This window comes from Coturnix japonica, chromosome 18, assembly GCF_001577835.2.
Source record: "Coturnix japonica isolate 7356 chromosome 18, Coturnix japonica 2.1, whole genome shotgun sequence".
In the NCBI taxonomy this organism is placed as follows: Eukaryota; Metazoa; Chordata; class Aves; order Galliformes; family Phasianidae; genus Coturnix; species Coturnix japonica.
In genome coordinates, this window is record NC_029533.1 from 2,847,356 (window position 1) to 2,873,683 (window position 26,328).

A 26,328-nucleotide genomic window follows, 5' to 3' on the forward strand; every position below is an offset into this window, starting at 1 on the left:
AAAAAGCAAGAATATTAAAGCTCCAAAGGCATTTAATATAAAAAAGCCAGTTTCTAATAAGAACATAAAATTCCTATTTTTAAGCTTTGCTACCCTCTGTGCACTGTTGAGTCTGCTGTTTGCAAGTCACTTGTACTGAAGTAGGTTGGAAGCTCAGTGTATCACGCCTAGCCATTTCTGACCCCACGCTGCAGACTACTGCTCAAAGGAACAGACACCAGAGTTTAGAGTCAAACTTGGTTGTTGGAGGGCACAAAAGCAACAAGAGCTCCCTTCGATAGCCGAGATGCTGAGGTAATGCTGAATGAAAGCAGTGGACGCAAACAAATGAATCGTAGCTTCAGGCTGGAGTAATATCAGGTGCATCTCTACACCCCGAGGGCTCAACTCCTACACTTCTTAAGTCCCTCCCCCTGAAACAACCTCCTGCAGTTTCACTTAGGGAGCCGGCAGCGAACAGGTACTTCTCTCTCAGCAGTGACAGCTACAGGGTAGCAACAGTGATCACCTGGAAGGTTTCACACACCTATGTCTCTGGTAAGTACTCTTCTTTAAAGAATTTTTTTTTCAAATAAAATGTGTTTATATTACAGCTGAAACGTAAATCGGAGCTTTTCCTTTTTCAGCTGGCTCAGAAGCCTGGGTTCCTCCCAGCAGGTGCATTTACTGCTCCACTTAAAGCTTTCGGCAGAAAGTTTCAACAGGAGAGGGAAAGATTTTAGACTGTGCCAAAAAAGGACTCTTAGCTTTTACAGTAACTTACTCTTGTTGGTGAAAAATATTTTAAGCACCTTTTTTTTTTTTTTTCAGTAAAGAAAGTTAATGTATTATATTGAAGAATGACAGGAAAGCTGTATTGATTGGAATTGCTGCTTATTCTGCCAACTGTTCTTTATACATTATGACCAGGTTAATCTGAAAAGCTTGTGTGAAAACCACGTATTCCATTTCAGTTTTGATTTGTTAGTTTTCCAGCTTGTGGGAACGTAGTAAAGAAAACTGGATTGCTGTGAGTTACCCTTTCTCTCGCCAATTAAAGTGCATTAAGATGGGGAGTTATTAAGTTAATATTTACGAAGATTCTGTATTCTCATCCCCACCACCTAACCAGGCTGCTCGGTCCCTGCCGCCGCGCTGCCTCTCTCGACAAGCACAGCCCTCACTCCCTGCACGCACACTTCCTTCCCAGCCCTCGCCAACCCACTCCTCTCGCCCATGTTTCCTCCTAATTAACAAACAGTTGTGTTAAAATTTTATCTTTCAGTTTAAAGGAACTGGAAGTTTAGAAGGGAGTGGTAGTTAATCACTGGAAAATCTCAACCTGAATAAACCTCACAAATCTTGTTCTTGCAACACTCTAGGTAGGTGACAATGGCATGTCCTTGAGTTATGCAATAATGCCACATCACAATATTTTAATTATAGCATGTCCTTCAAAATGTTTCCACCCCAGTGAGTGCTCCTGGTCAGAGAGATCAACATCACCAAAGGATACTGCAATAATAATGGAGTGTGCATGACAAACTGTTACGTACTTTGCTAAAGCAGTGTCCTAAAAAGACGCCTAATTACCAGCCCTGCTTGTAATAAAAGGCATTTTGAAATTTCCCCTTTGATCAACTGGACATCTTAGACTGCTTTAAAAACTAAAAAACAGCATGCATATATGTATATATATGTATGTACATGCATATATACATGTGTGTATGCATGTGTATGAATACATATGTGTAAGTATATACACACAAGTATACGGAGAAATATATTTTTGTATAATATCCTTACTTTCTGGACTTGCTAACCTTTATAAAAGCAAGGAGGCAGCAGTCACACACTTAAATTGGAAGGAAGAAGTCGTGCAGCTCTCGCTCTCGGCTGGACAGGGCTGTAACAACGTGCGCTGTCGACAGAGCAAACAACTGAGAGCCTCAGGTTTAACCCATGATCTCAGTAATCTGTTTTCTGTAGAAATATAAATCAACACTCCTGCTGCACTACAGAAACAAAGCAGATTTCATATTTAACTATCCACTCTTCTCAAATCTGGCATTCAGGAACTAAATTCTCAGTTAACAAACAAAAAGGCACAAAAGCTATCCAAGCTATCACCCTGATGCTTCAGTTTTTTCCCCCCCCATTTTTTAAATAATACCACAAGTTTGGGGATTCCAGTCAAAGTCAAAAGGAACTGATTTTGATTTTTATTTTCTAATTCTAGATTTTACCCTCAGTCACCTCAAAACATGCGTGTACAACTGCAAGTAACTAATATTATTTATATACAGACAGTCTGAATTAAGTGCAGCTGCTTCAAAACCACTGATATTTTTCCAGTTTTATATGCAGGATCAAATAGTTTTATATTTCTTTAGTTGTGAATTAAGTACTTTTGCCAGAAACTCCTGTGTTTTACTTTGAAATTAAAACAGAAAGTGTCCTTTTCGGCTTAGTTTAGAAACGTTTCACTACTGGCACGTTTAAGTCATTAGAAAAGAAAAAGTATTAACCATTAAAAGAGTGAAACACAACATGAATCTGGCTGACATTTGTTTACTAAAGAGTGAACACTGTCTCCAAATCAGCTCCTCGCCCTCTCAGGTGAGCGCAGCTGGCTCCAGGAGCAGTGTCTGCAGGCTGAGCATGCCATCAAAAAGCGTCTCTAATTCTCTCCTGCTGCACACGTAGCAAAGAAGCTGCCAATGCTCCAAATTTCTAACATTAAAACTGCAACAGCGCATTTTGTCTTATTAAGAAATGATACTTAATATTCTGTAGAACAGGAATAACTTGAATCAAAGTTAAATACCAAGTACAACGTCGGGGTGGGGGGGAACAGGACGCACAGGAATTTACACTGTTAAGCAAAGGAAGGCTAGAAGAACAAGAAAATCTAATTAACATCTCTTTATTATAAGTGCTGCACCTGAATGTAAATTCAGACTTATCATAAATGGCCAAACTCAGAATGCACTGGAGTTTTAACAGCAATATCTTCTTTTCAAGAACTATCAGTACAAGGGCTTCCAAGAAGATATAAGGAACAAGTACAAACTGACACGATCACGTCCATTACAAGCTGTCCGAGTTCGCTATACACCATTAGTCAAAAGTAAATTCACTTAAGGCAAGAAAAAAACCCACCAACCAACCAGGCAGCTCCCTGTCTGTACCTCCCATTGCAAGCCTTAGTTTTTTATTTCTGTGTGTTTATTAAGTAAAAGCATTATATCTTTATCTTTCAGAAGAATGCAGGCTATTAGTTTCAAATACTACAAAGCACGTTTGTTTTGTATCTTTATTTTTTTACTCTGAGCTACTATTTTAACCAGACTGCAGTGACAGGAGCTTAACAAGCTGCTGAACACCTCAGCTGGTTTTCTTTTGCACTGTAACAACGTCAGCGACCACCAACTCCAACAAAAAAACTTTGTTAAAAGCTGAGAATTAAGCAGCAACTTCTCTGTGCTTTCCTGTTTCCAGACACTGTCACAGATTTAATCATTTGTTAATTGTAATCAAAAGATTGTTTTTTTCTATCTATAAAGTAGGCTGCGTTTTTCATTGTGCTTGCACAATTACCATTCTAACACAGATTAATATTTCTATGACACCAGAAGCAATATGTAATACAGGTTCCCAGAATTACTATACCTGATAAAACAAGCAGCAATTCTGTAGCTTTGCCTTCAGTTTTCATAACGTGTTGTGTGCCATTTTCTATTAAATAATCTCTGATTTAAGAAATGCAAAACATTTCTACTTTAACTCAAGTCTCACAGCATGTAATTACTAACAATCCTTTCCACAAACTTGATATTTTAACGCTACTAATCCAAACCTCAATGTAAAAAGCTTTAAAAAAAACAACAACCAAGCTATCCTAGTCACTCCTACAATTAGTATTCCTGCAGTTTCGGGTAACACAATAGATACAGTACGTGGTTTTGCAACAGTCATCATTTTGATAATGATGCTTATAGTTCATGATGAAATCATCAGTTTTTAGATCTCTGCCATAACACATCCTATAAAATCATGAGAACTTGACTCTGAGAGTTTCTCACGCCTTCAGAATCAGCGAACATAATGGAACAAGCTGATACAAGCCCTCCTGACTTATCTACTGAGCAAATCATTAGGCTGTACAAAGTATCCACAACCTTACTTTTTCTGCAGAAAGACAGATAGATCACGGCCCTGGGAATCAATCACTGCCAGCTGCTTTTTGTAAAAAGAGTGAATTAATATACTTGTGTGTCTGTCAGAGCAATACACCAAGTGCTGCGCGGCAAAAGAACATGAAATGTGTTTATCAAGCAGAATATTCTATTAGTCAGATACTCCAGTACTCATTTCTCTTAATTGAATTAGGAAGAGTAAGAAAATTGGTGTGGTTTTATCCTTCGAGAGATTGGCCACTTTTGAGGTATCCATCAAGATTAGGCTGTTAGGAAATGCCATGCAGTTAAAAGAGGGGCTGGTCAGTCTCTGGAAGAGCCAAGTCAGCTACCCGAGTGCAGCCAATCCACTCCACCCTCATTTCACCAAGCAGGAAACTCCCTCCTCTCTTTCCCCAACCGGCCTGACGGGCTTGCCCCATACCCAGCCGCTGCCAGGACCTGCCTCCTCTCATTCTACCCACCTCCACTCCTCTCTCAATAGCTCCACCTAGATTTCTGCTTTCATCCTCCGAATGAATGGTTCTTCAATTTATAGAGAAAACTCCTCCAGGTCCCAGCAGCAGCAGGTGACAGCACTGCTGAAAACTGGGGAACTTCTGCAAATATGTTTAGGTGCAGAACAATGTTCCAGTTTAACATGTGTCTATTTTACATCTGGAGTCCAGCATTTTTGTCTTGTTTTACCAAAAAACACGCATTATAGATATAATGAGGGGAAATACAGTTCAAAAAATAAATAAATAAACATGTTTATGTTTAGTTCCACCACAGCTAATTGTAAACTTTGTGTTCCAGTGCTACCAGTTAGAGAAGTGCTGCTTTCCGGCACCCCCTCTCCCCTGAGACACCCTGGGAGTTGGCTTCCTCTCTTCACCTGGGAAGAAGGATTCCAGAAACCTGATAAACTGGAAACATCAAGAGGCTAAAGCTAAGGAAAGCTTACCACAAGAAAGTTTTTATAAAGAACCATTACATTTAATTGTTCCAAGCAGAAAAGAAGATGAGTCTCCTCAAAGAGCGTAAACCAAAGAAGCCTCATTACATCCCAAGACCGCCAGGAAAGCCATTTAAGTATAAGTGCTTTCAGTGCCCCTTTACTTGCAATGAGAAATCCCATCTTTTTAACCATATGAAGTATGGCCTCTGCAAAAACTCCATTACTTTAGTATCAGAGCAGGACCGTGTTATCAAGTGCCCAAAGACTAGCTCCTTGGAGCCCAAGCAGATCAATCACCTAGAGCCTACAGTCAAACCCACTTCTTCCAAGTCAGCCACAAACGGACTGTCCAATCTTGATTCAAAGCCTCAATATGCTTTTCCAAAAGAAGATGCCAAGGAAAACGTTGAGTTACAAAACCAAGCAACGAACACAGCAATCCAAGGTCAGAAACCTGCAATCCAGAAGGAACTAACCCCTGCCAGTACCTCAGCAGAAAGCACCCTTGGCATGCAGCCTCTTCTGGACAGCATCGTGAGGCCCTCGGCTTTTGTTCCTGTAGGAGAACACAGAGATAGCAAAGGCCCAGAAACTAGTGAAGTACCTGAAATTCTATCGCTTTCTAACAAGAGTTCACCTTTTCACACTAAATCTGCATTTCATGCACCAAGTCACCCATGGAAAGCAGGCTCTCCTTTCCTCACAGAATTTCCACACAAAGTTCCTCCCACAAAAGGCTTTGGTTCCATTCCACCTTACATGCAACCAATGATTCCAGAGTACTCGCCCCACTTTTATGAGCATAGGCTGGCCATCTACACTCCTTACTTGCTTCCAGGTAATTCCGAGTGTGAAAGCTCTGCTCTGTCCGTCTATGGCACACAAGACCAAAGACACTTTCTTCCTCACCCTGGGCCACTTCCAAAACACATAAATCCATCAGCATATGAACACTATCGATTGTTCCAACAGTATCATTCCACTCCTCCAATACCATATGGATTTTGCAGGCCCACGGATCCTCCATTTTATCGATTTTCACACGTAGCCGGCATTAACAGAGATCAAAGTTCTCATCTAAGGGAAGAAACTACTCTGTTATATCCAGCTTCTTTAAGCCCTTCCCAACAATATCCTCTAGGTTCACATAAAAAACAAGCAGACTATGAAAAGGAACTAACATTACTGCATGCCAAAAGTCATTCCAAAGATGACCAAAATGAAAGAGAGAATGCTAAAATGAGCCCTCTCGCAGGAAGTGCAGCAACGGGCTCCCCGGGCAGGCCTAGCCCCACCAACTTCACTCAGACAAGCCATGCGTGTGAGGGCTTATTTGACCTCTCCAACAAGTCATCTTCCACATCGCTTGGAAAATATGATCAGCCAGAAGAAAACTTTACAGCTTTCAGACCTGTAAGGAAAAGCACTGATCAACCAGCTCTACTTCCAAGTGTGCCAACACAGCAAGATAGAGAAGATTCACCTTCCAGGTAAAGCAATAACATCACTTTGCAAATTATTGTCAGATTTATTAGGGGCACACATATAGGGGCACACATGCATATATTTCACGCAATCCCCCTTAAATACATTTACATTTATAGCACCAGGATAATTTGTTCTGTAAGATGTGTCCACAAAACAGCTATAAGCACAACTGTACAAATCCCAGCTGCTGTATGAACAAGCTGCTCATTCACCTGAATGCATCAGGTACCTCTAACACCATCACCATGCATGTAACAATGTATTTCAGGAAAACACTTCTATTGGAGAGAGAGGTATGATGAAAGTGAGTTGGGGAGGGAAAAGATAAAAGACAAGACTGTAAACTACTGACCCATATTTTTATATTCTTTTCCTCTCCTCCAGTTGCTCAGCCTCAATTTTAGAAAAGCAACAGATACTGAATTCTCTTTTCTCCTCATTTCTTTCAGCATTAATGTCACTGATGAAGATTCATATACACCGAGTGAAAGCCACAACAATGAAGGTTCACAGTCCAACACTGAAGACGACACCGGAATAGCTCCCCTTAACCTTTCAAAAAAGGCTGACACAAACGCAGGAGCTGCTCACGAACATGCATACAAAGCCACGTCCAAAGCAGAAAGCCAGAACTTCCTAGAATTGCAAGATATGCCTCTGAACCTCTCGGTAAAAGATTCCTGTAACACAGTAAGCCTGAAAACAACATCCCACAGTCCACCTCATGATAATGGTGCTGCTACTTCTCCAAAGAGAGAAAATGAAAACTCAGGAGCAGAAAGCTCGGGAGCATGTAACCCCAAGAACCCGATTAACAGTGCCTGTGACAAACCTTTCCTGGCTCACCATAACGAAGCTCAAGATTTACGCATCATTGACAGCTGCGATGAACAGAAACAAACAGCAGCTGTAGCTCTCTGTCAGCTTGCTGCATACAGCCCCAGCAAAGTTAGGATGGACAATGAAGGGCAGAGTCCTCAGGACTGTAGTACTTTGAGTACAGAATCTGCTTCTAACTCTTCTGATACTCAGGATACTCAGTGCAATCAAAAAGTAAAAGGACAAAAAAGGACAAATCAAAAAGAATCAGCAAAATCACAGCAAAGCACTAAAAGAGTAAGGCCCAATGACTGTAGCAGAGTCTTCACTTTGAGGAAGAGAACAAGAGTATCTTAATATCCCACTTTCCAATTTGTTTCTTATCATAGAAATTAGCTGCCACTTACACAGAAATTTTTGACAAACCATCTCTTATTAGAGTTGGTCCATGACAAGATACATTCAAACTCTCCTGTGTAAATATTGTTCATAATTTTATATTAGTATTTTTAAATAATTGAGTGTTCTCTTATACAAGCTCAGGTTTTGATGAGTGAATTTTTGCATTCATGACTAAAGGCAAAGTCCATTAGACAAATCTCTAAGATTTTTAGCAACTGTATTAATGTAAAATAACTTTAACAACTTCTTTTTCTTATAAGATGTTTAAGCTGTAGTAACAATACTGTTCAATAGCACACTGTCAGTATTTTTCAGGATTAATTTTATTTAATAGAGTTTTTTGTCATTTTTTCTTTGAACAACTTTATATTTTGTGGTTCAGTAGTTTAAAAAAAGCATAATATTAGACCTGGCTACTTGAGAGTTTACTGTAAAAACTGGTCAGGGGATGAATGCAATTCACCATTATGCCATAATGCAAAACAACAGTCCAAATTACTCAGAGGCAGACGCCAACTTGAACAGACCAACCCAAACCTTGTATAAGCAAGATTTTCTTGTGCTGGCTAAAAACAGGACTTCAGCTAAACCAGAGACAGCCTGCACCAAGTTAACATGTGCAGTTTAGCTTTAACTGAACCACTATGAAAATACTGAAAATATGAAGATCTAAATGATTTAGGTGCCTAATCCTCTGAGCTTAGACAGACACTGGGCAACCTTCAAACTCCAAACCTTGAAGGATATTTATATAATTTATTTCACCTGAGAAAACTCTCCTGGTGAAGGTTTTATTTCATAAAACATGCATCACCAATTAACAGCATGCTTCTAAACGGATCCTAAACCTGCTAATTCTGTTTCTACAACTGTGTACATAAACTTGTAATTTTTCAAATAAATCTGTAACCTGTACCTGAAACGTATGTGAAGTCATTCATGAACACAAATACATTTGCTACACTGTCTGTAACACACTGTGGAAGGAAAAAAGAAAAAGGGAAAGGAGTGTTGTATCAAGTACCAATTAACTCTAAAAATGGAACTTCCTTCACTGAATAATTAATTCAGCAGAACCATACAACTGAACTCCAGCTCAATATGAAACCCTTGCAATAAAGCTGCTGTCCATCATATCCTGAACTTCTCCAAAAGGCAAACGTGGGGCTGTTCCACTGTATAAACATCTCACCTACATTTCAATAGTATCCGTGTAAAGAAAATAACTCCAGGTTAACCATTATTCACACAAAAATACAGGTATACATGAGTCGTTATTCATATAATAGAGACTCTCATCTGCCTGAACATTATCAGCAGGCATAAACCTTGGTAAGGAAGCAGAGCTGCATTAAACGCAGTGCAGTCTCCAGAATTTACTGTCTAATTTTTGTGCAGCGGAGTTCCAAGATAAACTACTTAGAATGTTCTGCCCAAGATGTTAACTTTAAACAGAAACTTGCAGGGATTAAGTTCTGAGATAAAGTTTCCAAGTTATTAAAAGAAACGGAAGAGTAACACTGCTGTTCTTTAATCTTGCATAGAAAAAGCTTTTCAGATTGTGAAAAGACAGAAATATCAACCTCAGTTTGAACAAAGGGAATACGGTAACAGGAAAGGTCCAGTTACATTGTAACAGCCTGGCCGCCCTGATTCCTTGGCACAGGTCTAAAGTTTCTAATTAATTAGAAATGAAATAGAAACTTACCACTGGATCACTTCCCAATCTTAACATTGTTTTGTTTTGTTTTGTTAATGATTTTATTTTTACAATACAGAGGCAAAAGCCATTAGAAAAGGAAAACCAGTTGAATCGTGTCTGCACAAAAATTCTCACATTCAAAACAGTCACTATGTTGGATGTGATCTCTTTTCATGGAGACAGAATGATGAAATGCATTACATGTCGTGTTTTACACCTTCTCCTGGAAGTCAACAGATCTCCAGAACAGAAAAGGTGCAGAACCAAACTCACTACTAGGAAATAACAGTTCTGGAACATAGCTGAAAGTTAGCATTCAGTCTCTCTGTTCAAACAAGAACACAAGAATATTAAGTAAGACTAAAACCTCTAGCCCAATCCACTGCTTCAGAAGTGCCCAACACTCGGGGTATACTGTATTGATTTTGTCATTTTAAAGCTATAACAAATTACCCAAAATCACATAAGATAGAACTACTACATACACATAGATATCTCTGTATTTCAATGAATATTGATATAGACAGAAGACACAAAGAAACAAGTCCTTCTGCCCTGTTATTTTTTTCCATTCTGATATTGCAAGAACCCATTACAAAAAAAAAACAACAACAAACTTAAAACAGTTCATTGTATAAATTAAATCAAACTGGTTTCCAAAATTTCATCAGAAACAAACAGAATAAGCTGCCAGTCTCAAAGTGCAAGTCAGCTGCTGATTACTTCATATACTCTATTCAAATAATGGCATTGACACAATACAGAAGCACACAGATTATTTCTGTATGACTGCACAAAGAAACGTGTGGGAGAGGGAGAAATAAAACCCCAAGAAACTTATTTCATTTTGGAAAGAAAAATTTATTCAATAAGGCACACCCAAACCAATGCTTCAGACAGAAGTACCTGAAATATCCCATAGGCATATGTTTTACTCTAAAATTAGTACTTCAGTCCTTATTCAGCTCGCTCAGATCAGCACATTTCAGTCAATTGCCACATATTAAGTCTCTAAAACTACAATCTGCCAATTCAGGAACACAGTAACGTTCAGCAACTACAACTCACCATCTGAAATTCGGGAAGGGAGCAACAATCCTCTTCTGCCTAATTCAGCCAGAGCCAGGCATCCACCGTGCCATGCATTGTCGGTTTCCTGGAAACTGATTTTAGAATGAAAACAAGCTTTGTTAAGACTGACTTTGCCTTTCTGGATTACATTTTTTCATGGTGAATTCCTAACAATTTAAGGCACAAACCTCTATCTTCTCTTGTTATACTTTTAAAACATAAGAATGATGAATCGAATATTACCTTCCCCATTTTGTGCAGCACAAACACTGCTATAAATGTGATCAAATAAGCAATGACACATTAGTAAAAAAGTAAAACAAAACCAATTAATCAATATAAATGTAACTTCTTTGTGGAAGATTGCAATACAAGGGACTCATCCAGAAAAGGAAAACAACTTTCTATGGCACTGCCAAAGATGCAGGTTTACAGCATATACCCAAGACAACTAATTAACACCAAACACAACCCTTTACTAGAAGGAGAGGTTCAGGCAGTATGACAGAAGGATTATACAAGCTCGTGCATTTCAAATGAGCAAACCATGGTGTTTAGACACAACTGTAAACCAAAGCAACGACTTGTAGTGAACACAGCAAAACAAAAAATATCAGTGCAGTTTTTGATGGACTGGGAGATGAAGGAGTGAAAAGGGGAAGTCTGTATGCTGCATGATTAACCATACAGTAAGTTAAATACTGAATTAACTAGGAATAGGAATCTAGGAATAACATACTAAACAACTAAACTAGGTCATATCAAAGCTTCATCTCTCCCAGGCATTCTGTCTCTGAAATGGACCCATAGCACATGCTTAGCCAAAGACAAAGCACAAAGGATCATTCCCCTATTAGCCTCCTCCTGGCTTTGGCAATCAGAAGTACAGGACTTCCCAAGCCAGAATGTCATATTTAATAACCCCTCATGGGACTCTCTTCCATTAATTTGGATAATCCCTTAACACTTCTGGCTTCCATAACATCCCTTAACACTTCTGGCTTCCATAACATCCTGTGGCAATGACTTCCACAGTTTAATTGCGTGAAAATGGACTTCCTGATGCTTCCCATTTCTCATGTTATGAGAAAGAGTGAATAGTAAACAACTGCCTGCTTTCCCTTTTTCTTCATATTTATGGTTTTATGCATCTCCATTACATCCTCCTACTTTTTCTTTCCCATGGGGAAGAATCTTCATCAAATTAATCACATTTAACACTTCAGCTTTGTCATCTCTTCCTTCCCCAATGTCTAACATCCCTCTTGCTTTCCTTTTTACCAAGACAGATGCTTCATTGACATGTTCACAGAACCATCAAACTATGCACAGTGAATTCAGGATCTCTTTCCTGAGTAATATTAACTGGTTGATAGCTATCCATGTTCATCCATAAGTGCATTTGTTTGCATTCATTAGGCATTACATCTCTTACTTAGTTACTTAACTTAAGGCTGATATATCTTCTTTACTGCCACCTTTAGTTTTCACTGTATTAGCTAATTTAAATCATTACCCAGTTTCATCACCCCACTGTTCACCTTTTTTCCAGTATAGTTTTTGAGTATTTTGGGTAGGACAAGGCTTGTACAGATCCTTGCAAGTCTGTGCTGAAAACCTCACTGCACTGTGAATAATTATTTCTTCCCTGTCGCCTGCCTTCAAGTCTATGCATAAGACATCCTTGCTTCTTATCCTCAGAAATACAATTTAAACTGCCAGTGATGAGCAACTGACATATTATTTTTATTTTATTCACTAGGTATGTAGTGCAAAGCACACAGAAGAGATTCCCTTTCTCCTTGTCTTCATTTGTTCCAGAGTGTCTCTGAAGAAAGCAGGTCACTCAATTACTAGCTGTATTACTCACCCTTATGACTTGAAAAACAAGGAAAGAAAACGCAGTGAGTAAATGACTTTGAAGCTCCAGGGATAATTGAGATCAGCTGCACCTCCTGAATTAATCACAGTAATGCAGTGGAAGTATTGGCTAAGTAAAAACTTGCAAGGAAAGTACCTAAGACTGTCTCTTCTTTTTTAAAGCAGTATTTTTGAGCTCAAATTTTCAATTTCTATTCTCAACCAACAAGAGACTTTAAAAAATAAAGAAAGAAAGAACATATATGAATGGCAAACTAAAGATTAGCAACATTTTTTGCCAATAAAGAAATTGCTATTTTTGTTATTAGCTTAGTCCAAAACACTGGTTGAGATCTTAAATTCTTTAGATCTTTAGGTTTAGCAAGCGTTCAAGCCTCTGTCCAACATAGCCAAGAGTAGACTCTTGTCCCAGTAACAGAATATAGCAAGTATATTGCAAAGTTCTCCAAAGCACTCCCAGGCTACAGAAGATCATCAACAAAAGAGCAGAAAAGAAAAAGGTTTTTTTGATCAGGTGTATACTGAGCACCATCCCGTGGTACAAAACTTGTGTTTTACTGGTAGAATCTATTTTGTGCAGTGTGAATAACCACCACTTTTCCTTAACCCAAACCTGCCACCTGCTACTTCAGTTTATTTCAGATAATATGAAATCCATAGGGCAACAACCCAAGTCACTCATAATCCTGCATGTTTCTGCTATACCCCTTCCATTCATCAGTCTTCCTAGACATTTTAACCTCACTTCCCATAGAACATTATAGAATACCCTGAGTTGGATCTCAGAAATATAGTTTCTGCTCTACTACGTGCACACTACATTCAAGTTACAAGTACATCAGGAAGTTTTAAAGCAGCAAATTAATGAGCTTCAACAGTTCCGGATTAAAAGATCGGGAACAGTTTCCTTATTGAATACCAGAAGAAAGGCAAAAATAAAAATCTATTAATTCTTAGATCCAATTTCTTAATGGCAGTCCTCCTGTTTCACGTTTCAGACGCATGTAAAATGTGATGCAAGATTTTTACCTGAAACAGTCCAACAGAGATCCAACCACATCATCTGCTAATTCTTTTGGAAGTCTTCCAGTAATTCTACCAATTCTACAGAAGTTAAAAGAAAAAAAACCATACAGTGATTCATTAGTTCTGTCATTCAACGAGTAAATCCCATTTTAAAAAACCTACTCATTGGAAACTTAAAATAAGACAAGTGAATTCAAGAGGACAACGTACTCTGCTAACACCAGTATCCCAAATCACCAAATTTCAAGCCTGGAGTAAAAGCTACAAATTAGAAGAGTTAAGAGAGATGTACATATGTGTGTGTGGTGCCTGTGTATATTCATACACACACATAAATATATGTACATATACAAGTAGAAGAAAAGAAATTTAAATAAATGCTACCTCACAGCCTTCAACTCAAGCCTTACCCAAAACGTTTATTTTCAGATATAGGTGAAATTCTCCTGAAGACTTGCTCAATTTTATATGCACTCACAAAAAGTCATACACCTTTACAGCACAAACTGTGTTAAAGCCATCTGAAGTAACAGAATATCATGTGACACACAACTTATCAATCACAATCATGAGTAACATTAATGCTGTGTTTGTGCTGTTTGCTTTAATTTATTTTGCTTTAATTTGTAAGTTTAGAGTAACAAGAAACCTACCCTTTTGCTGCAGACCACCTGACAATAGTGTCTTTGTCTTTCAGTCCAACCAGCAGTTGCTCTGCAGACAATTTTGTTTAAACAAAACAGATTATTCAACAGATAGATTCAAACAGAAATACTTAAAACTTTACAAATTCATTTTCGGCCTAACATTGCAGCATCCTAACTTGAATAAAAATATTTGTATCCAGACTTCTTATATCTGCCAGACAAGTGTGAAAAATTCATTACACCACTTAGTTATAAAAGCCTTCTGATGTAATTTATAACCTATAACTGAAGTGTATTCATTAGCAAGCTAGCAGAAGCCCTTCCTTATGAGCATACTAATACAAAACACTGCTCCTTTGACAGCTTAAGAATTTCCAGAGTAATTTTTAGCTCCAAAGTAATACCATTTACTTTATTTCTCATTATGAATTTTAACATATTACTAGTAAAATGTATTTCAATAACTCCCTTTCTCCACGCCACAAAAGCACTAGAACAGTGAGTTTCTGCTTGAGATGCCAACATTTAAATTATATGGTAGACATATGCTGCATTTTAACCAGTTGCTCAGGTTGAAATCTTAGTCTCGTCAATCGTTCAAATTAGTGCAGATATCCACAACACCTTCTTAGCAGTAAGCACACTGTTTTCCTAACGTACACACAATGTGCAGACCTTACAGCAAATTCTGTCCCATTTCAACACACCTACAACATTTTCGATCTCTCCTGGAATGTCATATTCCTCATCATCCTCATCTTCATTAGCTGCAACCGTTATCTTTTGGCTCTGCAAAACTGAGCCCTGAGCCTGCAGATTGGCAGCCAGCGATCGACAGCCACGCTGGTATCTGCAGAAGAAACAGAGACAGTACATTTATTTTTCTGATGTAAGTTTCAACTGAAATAGGTGCATATTGTCACAAAACCTGCTTGTCAAGTTATACCTCCCAGAGCAGAGTTTTCCAGTTATTTAATGTTTGCTTTAAAGGAAAGGGAAAAAACATCCCATTCTCCTTTTTCCTGACCCAGCTGCATCTTCTCCAGGTAGAGAAGAGCTGAATTACTTCCCACTGCTGACCACAAAGAGAGGCAAAATTCCCATGCCTTAAAAAAACTCTCTAAAACCTTTAAAAATAAAAATCAACTCATTACAAATGGCTTGAAATGGTAAAGCTAGCTCAGAGTTTTCTGCACAACCTGTACTCACGTATCTAGCCTGTGGTGCAAACACATCCTTACAAAAGAGATAATTTTCATGCTAAACTAACTTTTGCCATTGGGCAAGGCACGCTCTCCACCTAAAAAGAATTTTCTATGCCTAAGGACGTTCTCAAAAGTTAGTAAAAGAAATACAGTAAAAAAAAAAAGTCACCAATGGAGCCTGCAATTTTAAAATATCAGTGCGAGAAATCTGAAAAATGGGTTGCCCTCTGGCAAAAAGGAAAACCAGACACCAAAACCTGACTAATATGCAAAACTGAAGTGGGATTGCAAACCACTTTTTCCCTGTGAACTTACTATCGAATCAGGAGAGAACAGTGTAATGGAAATGTTAACTTCACTCTTACAAAATGGAACTACGTCAACTTCAGTACCAAAGGTCGCTGTCTTCCCATTTGTACCAGGTTGCACATTACATAAGAACAGGCTTCTGCTTTTGTGAAGTACCTCAAATGTTGATGTCACAGCACTGCTCTGCTCTACCTTAACTGGAAAAATTACAGGAAACAAAATATGGCCAAGAAACTACAAATGAAGGATCTATTCAGTCCTAAATAACATGATGATTTCTTTCTTTTTCTTGTAGGAGCAGGCAGGAAGGACAGAGATTGGTAAAAAAATAAATAAATAAATAAAAAATGGCTTTAGGCATTTTTTAGTTTCTGGAGTGATTATGGATTACTTGTTTTAGAATTCCTTTTCTTTTGTAAAAAGATGATTTCAACTTGAAACTAACCTCCATTTTGCTACCTTTGGTTTCACAAACGTCAGTCCAAGTCGCTGAACAAGTTTCATCCCTAGCTTGCGAAGAACCATCTGATTACTTTCTGACAGCTTGCACTTATCAAGACACTCAAGCACAGTAGCAGCTGTAAGACAAAAACAGGCTAGAAAAATGCTTAACAACTCGGTTAAAAATAAAAAAAGCTTAAAGTCTCCAAAGTTTTTCAGATTTAGATTTCTGAGGTATTACTGAAACACAAATGTCTTATTACCTACTTGTACCGAACAAATAAATGTAATATCCTTCACCTACCAAACAGGATTGACTGCTGTAAGGATTACTTTCAGCTGTGAAAATCACAGTGTGTCCAGCTCATGAGGAATGTTTATGCCTCTAATTCTCACCGGAAGCAACACATTCGTGTACCTGCATCTAAGAATGTTCTACAGTCTAACAGAAACAAGTTTGAGAACATCTCAGTCAGTAATTCTGTATCCAGTCTCCGCATACTTAGCATTCACTTCCCTCATTTATGATTTTCAGGTAGCACCAACTGAACTCCCCTGCACAGAACTCAGTTAAGAACACCTTAATATAAGCCTTTTCCAAGTCCAACTCCACAGTTACTGTGGGTCATCCATAGAGCCTGCTCTTAATTCTGGTCACCTGACACATTCTTAATTACTCCTCAAGCTTCCCTAGTACTGCTTTCTACTGCTAAGTAACATTCCTCAATATTCTCTATTCGCACCCGACCAGCTCTGCAACACATCTGTCATTCCATTTTGTTTGTCTTCACTATCTTATCTCCAGCTTCAGCCATATCTCAGGCATTTTGTAAGGAAGCATCTGCATGTTACACTGCATTACTGGGAGAAGCAAAACTACTTCCAGCTCTACATCTACAGGGTTTCTTTTCTGGAGTCAAAACAATTGCATTAAGTCAAAGCATTCTGATGTGAGTTTACATCACTACTCAATCCTTGTGAATAGCATAAACCACATGTTTTGATAGTCAGTTCTGTGGTCCGTCCCTATTTTGCAGTGTTCTGTAATTAGCCATCATCTTTCTATACCTCTCTTTATCACTACCAATAAAAAGCAAAGTAGTATCGTGCAGTCAGTTCTGAACATATTCCAGGATGGACCAAGAGAAGAATTTAATTCCAATATGTAAATACGATATTCAGACACTTCTGCCTTCTCCGTACAGGTACCTGCCTATCTCTAATAGCACCCATTATAATCTGTCTCCACTAAAACCTCTTTTCAGTAGTACCACTAGATGACTCCAACCAGATTCTGCACACAGCAGGTTCTTTAAACCTGGTATTACATATTTTATCCTTAAACTTGGTATTCATATATTCCACATACTGCAGTTTCCATGTTCTGTGCTCAGTTGCTGAGGTGCAGCATCCAACCTGACCATCTGCCAAACCTTTAATTCTCTGGTGAGATTTTCCAACATACTTCATTTGCATCTTCTCCTCCCTCACTTTATCTCTTCATTTTGCATGCTTTAAAACTTCCCTGTTGATTTTACTCTTTACAGCACCGTTCTTTAACAGCATATCCTTCTCTTTCCTTTCTTATTGGAATGGCTTTAAAACAAAATCAGGATCTTACAGACTTACCATATGGTAAACAATCTTCTCTTTTGCCATGTTTAAACAACTGTGCCTACAATTAAAACAGGGAAAGTAAATATAACATTACAGAGAGCTTGTAGCTCAATATATCAAGCATAAAGTTTTACAATAGTCTGTCAACTTCCTGCAATAATCTGTAGTGTTTACTAATTAAAATGGCCTAAGAGTTTCTGGGTGCATCTCTACTTCTTTTTAAGTCAAGGCATGTCAAGGCACCTGTAGCCCAACCTGCCCCTCCCATTTATATATTCATGCAGGCACTAAACTCAGGGAGCTGAGCTGGACAGAACACACACTCAAGAAAACAGGGGGAAGGGGGTAGGGGGATGGGAAAAGCCACTCTTTAGGCAGCTCAGCTCCCACAGCCATCCAGCTCAGTGCTTGGTCACACAAGTCCAATGCAGGTGTAACCACAGCGGCTATTATCTACCAGCTCATGTTGCTTTGAACCTCTAGAAAGTGAGGAACATGAATAAAGAACACTGCAGAATGTGAATAAAGGCAGATGAATGAGGGGAACTCCGCGTCCTGTTAGAGACCTTGTGACATCAAACAACCCTCCAAACTAAACAAGCGTTGCTTGTAATTTAGGCAGAGCACAGCACAAGGAGGCACATCAATTTTTTGGTCACTGTAAGAAGCGGGACAGGTGGACACTGGTGAGCAAGCTTGATCATTAGTGACAACTAAATGCAGCGAAGACAGGGCACACTACAGGCTAAACTGCTGCGTATTTTATCCTGTTTCTCCAACAGCTCTCAAGAACTCCATGTTAAAACAAACAAAATTAGCTACAGAATTCTATGACTGCAAATATAACTCCATTGGGCATATTTTAATTCCCACACCAAGGGATTTTAAGGAGAGTTCGAGCATTCAGTCTTCCAAATCATTTACACACAGTTAAAAATCCCATTCAGTCCCTGCACCCCAGTGAGAAGCACGGACTGTTCATACCAGACAGAAATATGTTACACATTTAAAATGTCCTGGGTCCACTTAGCATGTATCACAACTACCATGTTCAGTCACTGAGCTTTCCTTCAACTTTGTCGTTCACCATAAAAAAAATCTTCCTCACTAAACATGCCTAGGAGTTAAACAAGAACAGACTTACCTTAAAAACATGTACTTTCTCACACATACCAAATACACATGCCTCCTGCACTGCAGGTGTGGTTAAGAGCAACAAAAGCAATAGAAACACCTTCAGGCTATGTACCCATTATATTTTGTTGTGTAACTAAATTACATTTCAGAATCCTAAATTAGCATTTCTGATCAGCTCTACTACAAGCTATATATAGTGGAATTTGACAATACTTATTATTCAAGGTTTGTAACGCTTTGCTGAAGTAACCACATAAATATGACATCCCTTAAGAACTACATCAACAGAGCAGAAATGCAACAGAACTACTTCAGCCTCAGAAGAGCAGCTAACTGAAACCACTGCCAACACAAACAGTGTAAATACAGAACAGCTTTTATCAAGATACCACATCGACATAAAATAAAATCCCTCTACTATATGACAAAATTGCTTGCACTAGAAAGCCTAAGGAAGAGCAAAGAGAAGGTGAGAAAAAATCTCAGAATCTCCCATGTTACTAACAAGTCCAGAATGGTTTCCATTTCTTTTCTACCTCTCTGCTGAAATACTCAAAAGCTCATTTCTTCATAACCTTGTTCCTGAGCTCAGAACAAACACAGCTTCACAAGGCCAGCAAGTTTGTTGTGGATGTCAGGAGACACTGCAGCATCTTATCCCCTCCAATTACTTCTCCGTTCTGTGTCTATGCTCAGGTAAGAGCAAATACTGTTTTGAAGGCATGCCTCAAAATGATTAAAACTCAATGTGCATTCAAACAAAACATTACAATTCCTAAAGTAATGATAACAAAGGCTTTATATAGCCTTGGGAGTTCCTGGACAAGTTCTTTTGGAGATCTACCTCCATGTCTTAGTAAACTGCTTGGCGAGCTCCTGAAGAGACACAATGGAGCCCTCAAAACATCTATGCATTTTCATTCTGACACAGCTCCTACATCCCAGTACCTGTCTACAAGTCTCTCCATGAGTTTTCACATCCTCGAGGCCAACTTTGAATTCAGTTCTGACTCGTCAGGAATAACATTACTAGGAGGTATCACCTCTAAGCAAGAAGTGGGAAGAAGTTAACCAACACAAAGCAGCAAATAACAAATCTCTACACAGTTTTAGATGTTAAAATCATCACAGCAACTGCTGTAAATCAGTTGCTATGATTGCATAGCAATCAACTCAGAATACTCTAAAGATATGTGGGTTATGTGTTCTCTTAGATAACAAGTCAGGCTTCAGACCTTGAGCCCATACTTCCTGCTGTACTTCAGTCCCACAGCAGCAAGGACCTCACCAGTGTTAAACAAGGGTTTGGACAACTCTGACAATCTATGCAAGAAAATCTCAAGGAAGAGCATTTTATTACTTGAGAATCAGTTACACATAATGTAGATTCCCATTACAAATATACTTTCTTCATCCCCCTTTTCCTTCCTTCTCCTTGCAAAGCACATAAAAGAAGCAATCAGATTTCCAGTGTTGAACAGTGCTCAGCTGTACAAACCACAGTAGTTCACTCCCTTCTCTGACAAGGGCAGCACCTGGTTCCAGTGGTTTCCCTCACTGCTGTACAAGGATTAAGGGACTATTCCATCGATGCACATTTTAAGGGGAAGTACAAATCAATCAAATGATGCCGTAGCTACAGCATTATAAATTCCTAACTTCACTTAGAAGAACTGGGATGTAATGCTTACACTGTGTTTGTTCAAGAAAATGTATTACATATTGATTTTTTTAATAACCACAGAAGAGAAAGGAATCTATGAAAGAAGTTGTGTCTGCACTGACCAGTATCCAATGTAGGGACAATATAACCTTCTACCCAGATTACTGCTGCTTCAGAACTCAAAAAGGAAAAATGAACAGATCAGCATTGCGGTAATTATTTTAAACTTCCTGCCTTGCAGGACAAAAAACAACCAAGGCACATTGATTCAGAAAAATCTGATACAAACAAAATAATTAATAAGCTTGGTTTGCCACCCGTAGAGACATTTTAGTGTCAGCACCCAACGATACTAAAAGTAAGGACCTGCCTGTTGGAGCATCCAGGCAGCCAGAGTTACGCCACGGTCTCTCCACTTTAATGAGGACACACAGCAACTCACCCAACCTGCTGAACTGCTGAAAAGTATGTGACTCCCTCTCTTATAAATAATTAAGCCACCTACAAATTAGAGAAAATCAGTGGTGTGCAAGCGATGACGACTGTCAAGTCTGGTTTTGCTTTAGAAATAGCATGGTGCAAGGAAAACAAAACCCAGTTTCTTAGTAATCACTGAAGAAACACACCACACCTTCCAATTGTCTGCATAACCCACTTTGGGCTCCATGAGATATATCAACCAGGATCATCTCTGGGACATATTCCCCAAGCTATACAAATCACCAGTAAGGGTGGCCTGACTGCTAGCAAGAGTATGTTCCTGTTGAGCAGGAGACACCAGTCTGAGTCTACCCTCTGGTTGTAACCCAGCTGAGGGCCGGGAAGGATAATTTCAGCCTCTATGGGATGGGAAGAAAACGCTATCTTTCATTACTCTGGAGCACCCCCTAGTAGTCACACAGCATCCAGGGCTAGGGAAAGCTATCACTCATTCCTGCCCCCGGGCTAGATGTGGGGAAGTAAACAAGGTGAGGGAGGACATGCTGTCAAAATAATAAATTTGCTTGAAAGTAGAGAGTGTTTAATGTGTTATATGTGCAACTAATGGTAAAACAGATTACAACTCTTGTTCTTCATACTTCTTCAATGCAAAAAGTAGACTGCGTGCATTTGTCAGGGTATCGATAATGGTTAACTAATGTGACAAGCTTCAACACAGAGCACAGTTAAATAGTTGCAGGGAGTTACGTTTCATCTGATCTTTGGTATTTATCAATCAAAAATTTACAGTAACATGTGTGGGACCTCCATCACAACAAGACTGACAAAACCCAGACTAGAAAGCTCTGCTTTTTGTACACCTTTATCTCCAAACCATTCGGCGATAACACCTCTGAAAAAAATAACGCCAATGGACAATGCGAGCATTGGTAATTCCTTGAGAATGCCAAAAATACAGAGACTTGGGAAACATTCTATTTGGAAATAGTCTATTTTTGTGCCTGTGGGTCTGAAAGAATAGAGCTGGAGAGTTCTTTCTTCCCCGGAGCAAAATTTACATAAGCACCCAGCTATTGCTAAATAACCTTCGCATTAGAGACAGCTCAGGGAAATGCCCTGTTCTTAAGACTCGAGTTTCATCAGATCACCGCGTAGGGAGTTTTATTTTTTTTAATTATTACTCACACTTGTATACTGAATCACCTATAAAACAAATAAGGTTTAATAAGTTTCAATGCCCAAGGCTACCTCAACATGATGACATCTCTGTCACGCAAGAATTGGGAGTGCTACACCCTGCAGCAATAACTAAAAAGCTGCTTGATATAATGGCAGGTTTAAAAGCAAACCTCCAGACCAAGAGAATTTAAAATGCAGATTCTTAAAACAGGTTCGACATTTCTTTCAAGTCAACAAGTATTAAAAAAAAAACAAAAAAAACGCAACTTTTTATTAATCTAATCCTTCCCATTAATCTACAGTCCTTCAAATTACTTACAGCAACTCGTGCTTACAACAAATCCAAGCACAAAAATGAACTCAATTCAACAACGCAATTTTAGTTTCAACAAAAGGAGGCAGTTTCAAAAACCAAATCCGAAACACTGCGAGCAAAGATCCCTGCTAGTGCACACCTGTTGTGAAATGATATATTACTGACGACAGGTGTAAAGAAAAAAAAAAGAAAAAAGCATCAGTGGAATTAAAATGTGTAATGCAGGCTGCGTGTTCCAACAAGAACCATGAAACAGTAGTACTTGTTCTACACAAAATGCTGAGTTAGATTAAACAGTAGCATACCTAATCACCGAGACTTCAGGCCACAGAGAGGCAGATCAAAGTGCAGCAACACAGAACTGCTCACCGTGTACCAAACTTGCAGTTTCAGTTCATTGAAATGCAAGAGTTTCGTGTGATTTTAGAACAGTTTTGCCATGCCAAACTCACTACAACTTATTTGCTAAACGCAGACATAAACAGCGTGGTTCTGCTGAACCCACACTGTCAAGGGAAGCTCTGAACTGATCCAGGGTGTTGGAAGTGGAGAGAGAAGAAAGAAAGCGAGAGCAAGCCCTTTTCCACCCACCCTGCTCCAATATCATTATATCCCCAAAACCTGCCTTGCTGCACCGACTGGAAACTGAAACATGTTCTTCTTTCTCCTGCTCCTTCAGGAGGAAATGCCCCAGTAACTACAGCTTGATTCCTAAACAACAAGTTACTGGAGGAATCCAAGGGCAAAGAATTCTGGAGCTTAGTGACCCAAGTCTTAGTTGCTCCCCTGTGGATGCCTTTTGCTTTATACAATTAGCAATTAATGTTTTGTTTCTGGACAGTCTGCTAACACCATGGATGTTTAAGGGAACAGGTTTACTTTAAATACTGCTTTTATTTTTGGCTAATATTTTTGGTATAACAACATGTTATTGTTATAAATATGTTACTAAATCATTACATTAAACTCTTATACTTCCTACGCCAGCTAAACACATCCCTGTACACATATCTCCACATGTATCTTTCTGAAAACCTTTATTCTCTAATGATGTAATTTGGGCTTCCATTGCAGTAATTGAAATTAAAAATTCAAGGCTGGATGCAAGCAAAGACTTTGACAATTCAGTCTGCTTGTACCTACCAAGTGGAACAAGAGTTAAGAGCTATCAGACACCAAAAAAACTAGCTTGATATATACGTTCTCCCAACCTACAACATAGAGGAAGAAAAAAAAATCATATGAATACAAGGAAGAAGGCTTCAGCTTGCAGGTATATTGTATCACGTTCTAGTTTCGATTCTACTTGTTAAGTATTCACCTGTTTCGCTTAGTATGCACTAATGAACAGGTGGATAGAGCCAAAGCCAAGGGAATTATGACAAAACACTAATGTATTATACATCCTACAGGTCTCATCATGCACCTAAGATGGCAAACAGTCGGTCTCTCCCTTTCCAGATCTGACAATAAAATGATGAAACATCATTCTGCCTTTTGAAACAGACTGCAACACATACAAATAATGCTTCCTCTTGCTTAAGCAGCAAGTCCGAAGTTATTCTAAATATAGACCGTTTCTCATATCTTCTGATTTGGAAGAACTGCTAGAGAAGAAAAAAAATACTAAAAAACCAACAACACACACACACTTGTTCCATAGCTTTGCTTTGATGTTTAGGAACATACTGCATACAAGTCCTCACAGCAACTACTCAAAAGGAGCTGCAAATTTATGCAAATAATAGAAACTCATACAAATGCCAGCAAATCCTTAAACCCATGCTAAGGCTGTACAAGTGTATGCCCTTCACTGGCTTCACTTGTTCTATCTCAGCCTATTAACAATAAAAACAAGAAGAGAAAAATCCACAAAATCCCCTACTCCATCCAAATATATTTGGACATCACAATTGGAATGGGAACTGTTATCCGAGTTAATAAAAACACACACCAAATAAAGTATAAAACTACCAGACAGCTGTTAGAACAAGATATCCTTAGAATGTACATAGTAGTGCTACAGGAACTAGAAGTGTTTTCCCCAGGCTGAGCTGTCCTATGATTCTATAGTAAATTACTTTCACAACCTGAACTAACAATTCAGTTCACACGGCTTGGGTTGGAAAGGACCTTTAAGACCATCCAGCTCCAGTCCCCCATGGGTTATTATTACTTCACAACATGCAGCATTAAAGAAAGAACTTCCGATTAACCAATACAAAGAATATTGTATTTTTCCAGCCTAGCCAAGGACACGGTCTAGTAAGTTTAGTATGACTTCATAACACTACTTAGAACAAGTATTTAAGAAGAGTGGCTAAACCTTCCACAGGTTACTTGCATTTTGGCTAACAATTCTAAGAAACCTCCTGCTATACCAAAAGCCCAGTTTTTTCATTTTGTACAGCTCAGATTATTTCTTTTCCCCACAGGTTTGGTAGAAAGTCAAATAAAATCTGAGTTGCAAGAGGACTAATAGTAAACACTCCAATAGTTAAAGGAATTTTTCAGTTATTTATCAGTATGTGCTCTGACAAATTCATTTGTTGATGAAAAGATTATCTAGAGAAAAGACACTTATGAAGTTACAGTACATGAGAAATTATGTCTTCACAACTGCTAATGAGCAAAATCTGACTTTATATTACTTTATCATTTTTAATAACAGAACTTCTCTGTGCATTTCCTGTTAGAGTTCTACCAGAACAGAATCACAAGGAAAATATATAAATACAATCATCCATCTTTTAAGAGAAAACAAGTATTTACCAGGGCCTGCAGCATGCCATTCATAACAACAGTCCCCTCCATACTCTGAAAGGAGGATTTAGATAACATCGAAAGAGTCCAGTCCAAGAAGTCTGCCATTCTTTTCTGCCTGACATCAGGGCGAACGATAAATCTGTCATGGAAAAACAACATAAACCATTTCAGTTACTGTCTTCAAACATGTAAATGTAAATTATTTTTCCTGCTGTCCAAACTGGTTGCAGTGTCTAAAGACAATTCTCCACCTCTATTCTCAACAAGAACAGATAGAATATTGGCATAAAAACAACAATAGGTCCACACAACACCCACTATCAGCAAAATCAGGTTTCAGGCCCATAAGGAATAATCATCAGTGTTGTATCTACCTGTTCAGATATTTGATATGTTCAAAGATCTAATATTGAAAACACTGAATGGGTCAAGAACTGCATTCTTATGGAAGACTGGGGAAGTTTATCAACAAGGAACACAAGGAACAAAAATGATCATTTGAATTGCCTTCAAAGTCAGCATCTATTGTGTTCAGCAGAACAATGAAGATCTGCAGGCATTAGGTGAGGGGGTTTATTTTTCATTTTATAATAGAGCATCAAGGACAAAGCCATCTTTCCACAATGGCAGAGGTAACAGAACAAGCCTGAAAAGTAGATGAACTGGTTCCTAGACCCTTTCTCAGCCCAAAGGAGTCTAAATCTTAATTGCTCAGAGGAGTGCCCTAACCTCCAGACTAGAAGCAGGACAGGATATGCCTCATCCCCAGCTGCAGCCAGGTCACTGAGCAGACAGGAGAAAGAGCTCATGGGACAAATTCCAGCTCCTATGCCCTATGAAAAGGGAATGACTGAAAAATGGGATTTCATGAATTTTGGAGTTTATTACTTGAAATGTATAAATCCTTGAGCAGGAACTAAAACTTCCCCTAACCTCCTCCCTCCCTGTCTCTACAAAGAGTTTCCTACTTGGCAGACTACAGTTAAACTCCAATATCTTATCTCCCCGTGCATCCCAGGGCTCCTGTATTCCTGCCTAACAGTTAAACTTCAAGAAGATGAAGCAGCTATCTCAGCATCTGTGCCTTGCTCATTAGAAAA

At 38.7% G+C, this 26,328-nt stretch overlaps 2 protein-coding genes across 3 annotated transcripts in view; one reads left to right on the forward strand and one right to left on the reverse strand.

Annotated features, from left to right (window-relative positions):
• TBCD (tubulin folding cofactor D) overlaps positions 1-26,328 on the reverse strand; it is a 97,623-nt gene that overhangs the window by 63,954 nt on the left and 7,341 nt on the right. For both annotated transcript variants that reach the window (XM_015879840.2, XM_015879841.2), the window contains 7 exons: positions 25,235-25,367; positions 17,739-17,784; positions 16,114-16,246; positions 14,862-15,004; positions 14,161-14,221; positions 13,511-13,585; positions 10,598-10,692 (listed from right to left, as the gene is read on the reverse strand). In XM_015879840.2, the coding sequence (XP_015735326.1) occupies positions 10,598-10,692; positions 13,511-13,585; positions 14,161-14,221; positions 14,862-15,004; positions 16,114-16,246; positions 17,739-17,784; positions 25,235-25,367 (686 nt within the window). The remainder of the gene's footprint in view (positions 1-10,597; positions 10,693-13,510; positions 13,586-14,160; positions 14,222-14,861; positions 15,005-16,113; positions 16,247-17,738; positions 17,785-25,234; positions 25,368-26,328) is intronic.
• ZNF750 (zinc finger protein 750) lies at positions 414-8,742 on the forward strand. Its single transcript, XM_015879842.2, has 3 exons — positions 414-537; positions 4,977-6,608; positions 7,056-8,742. Exons 2-3 carry the CDS (start codon positions 5,182-5,184, stop codon positions 7,780-7,782), a joined length of 2,154 nt encoding a protein of 717 aa, XP_015735328.1. The 5' UTR covers positions 414-537; positions 4,977-5,181; the 3' UTR covers positions 7,783-8,742.

Coding starts and splice junctions, on each gene's coding strand:
- ZNF750 (XM_015879842.2), top strand. CDS start 5,182: ATGAGTCTCCTCAAAGAGCGTAAACCAAAGAAGCCTCATTACATCCCA. Junction 6,609..7,055: donor AGAGAAGATTCACCTTCCAG/GTAAAGCAATAA, acceptor CATTTCTTTCAG/CATTAATGTCACTGATGAAG.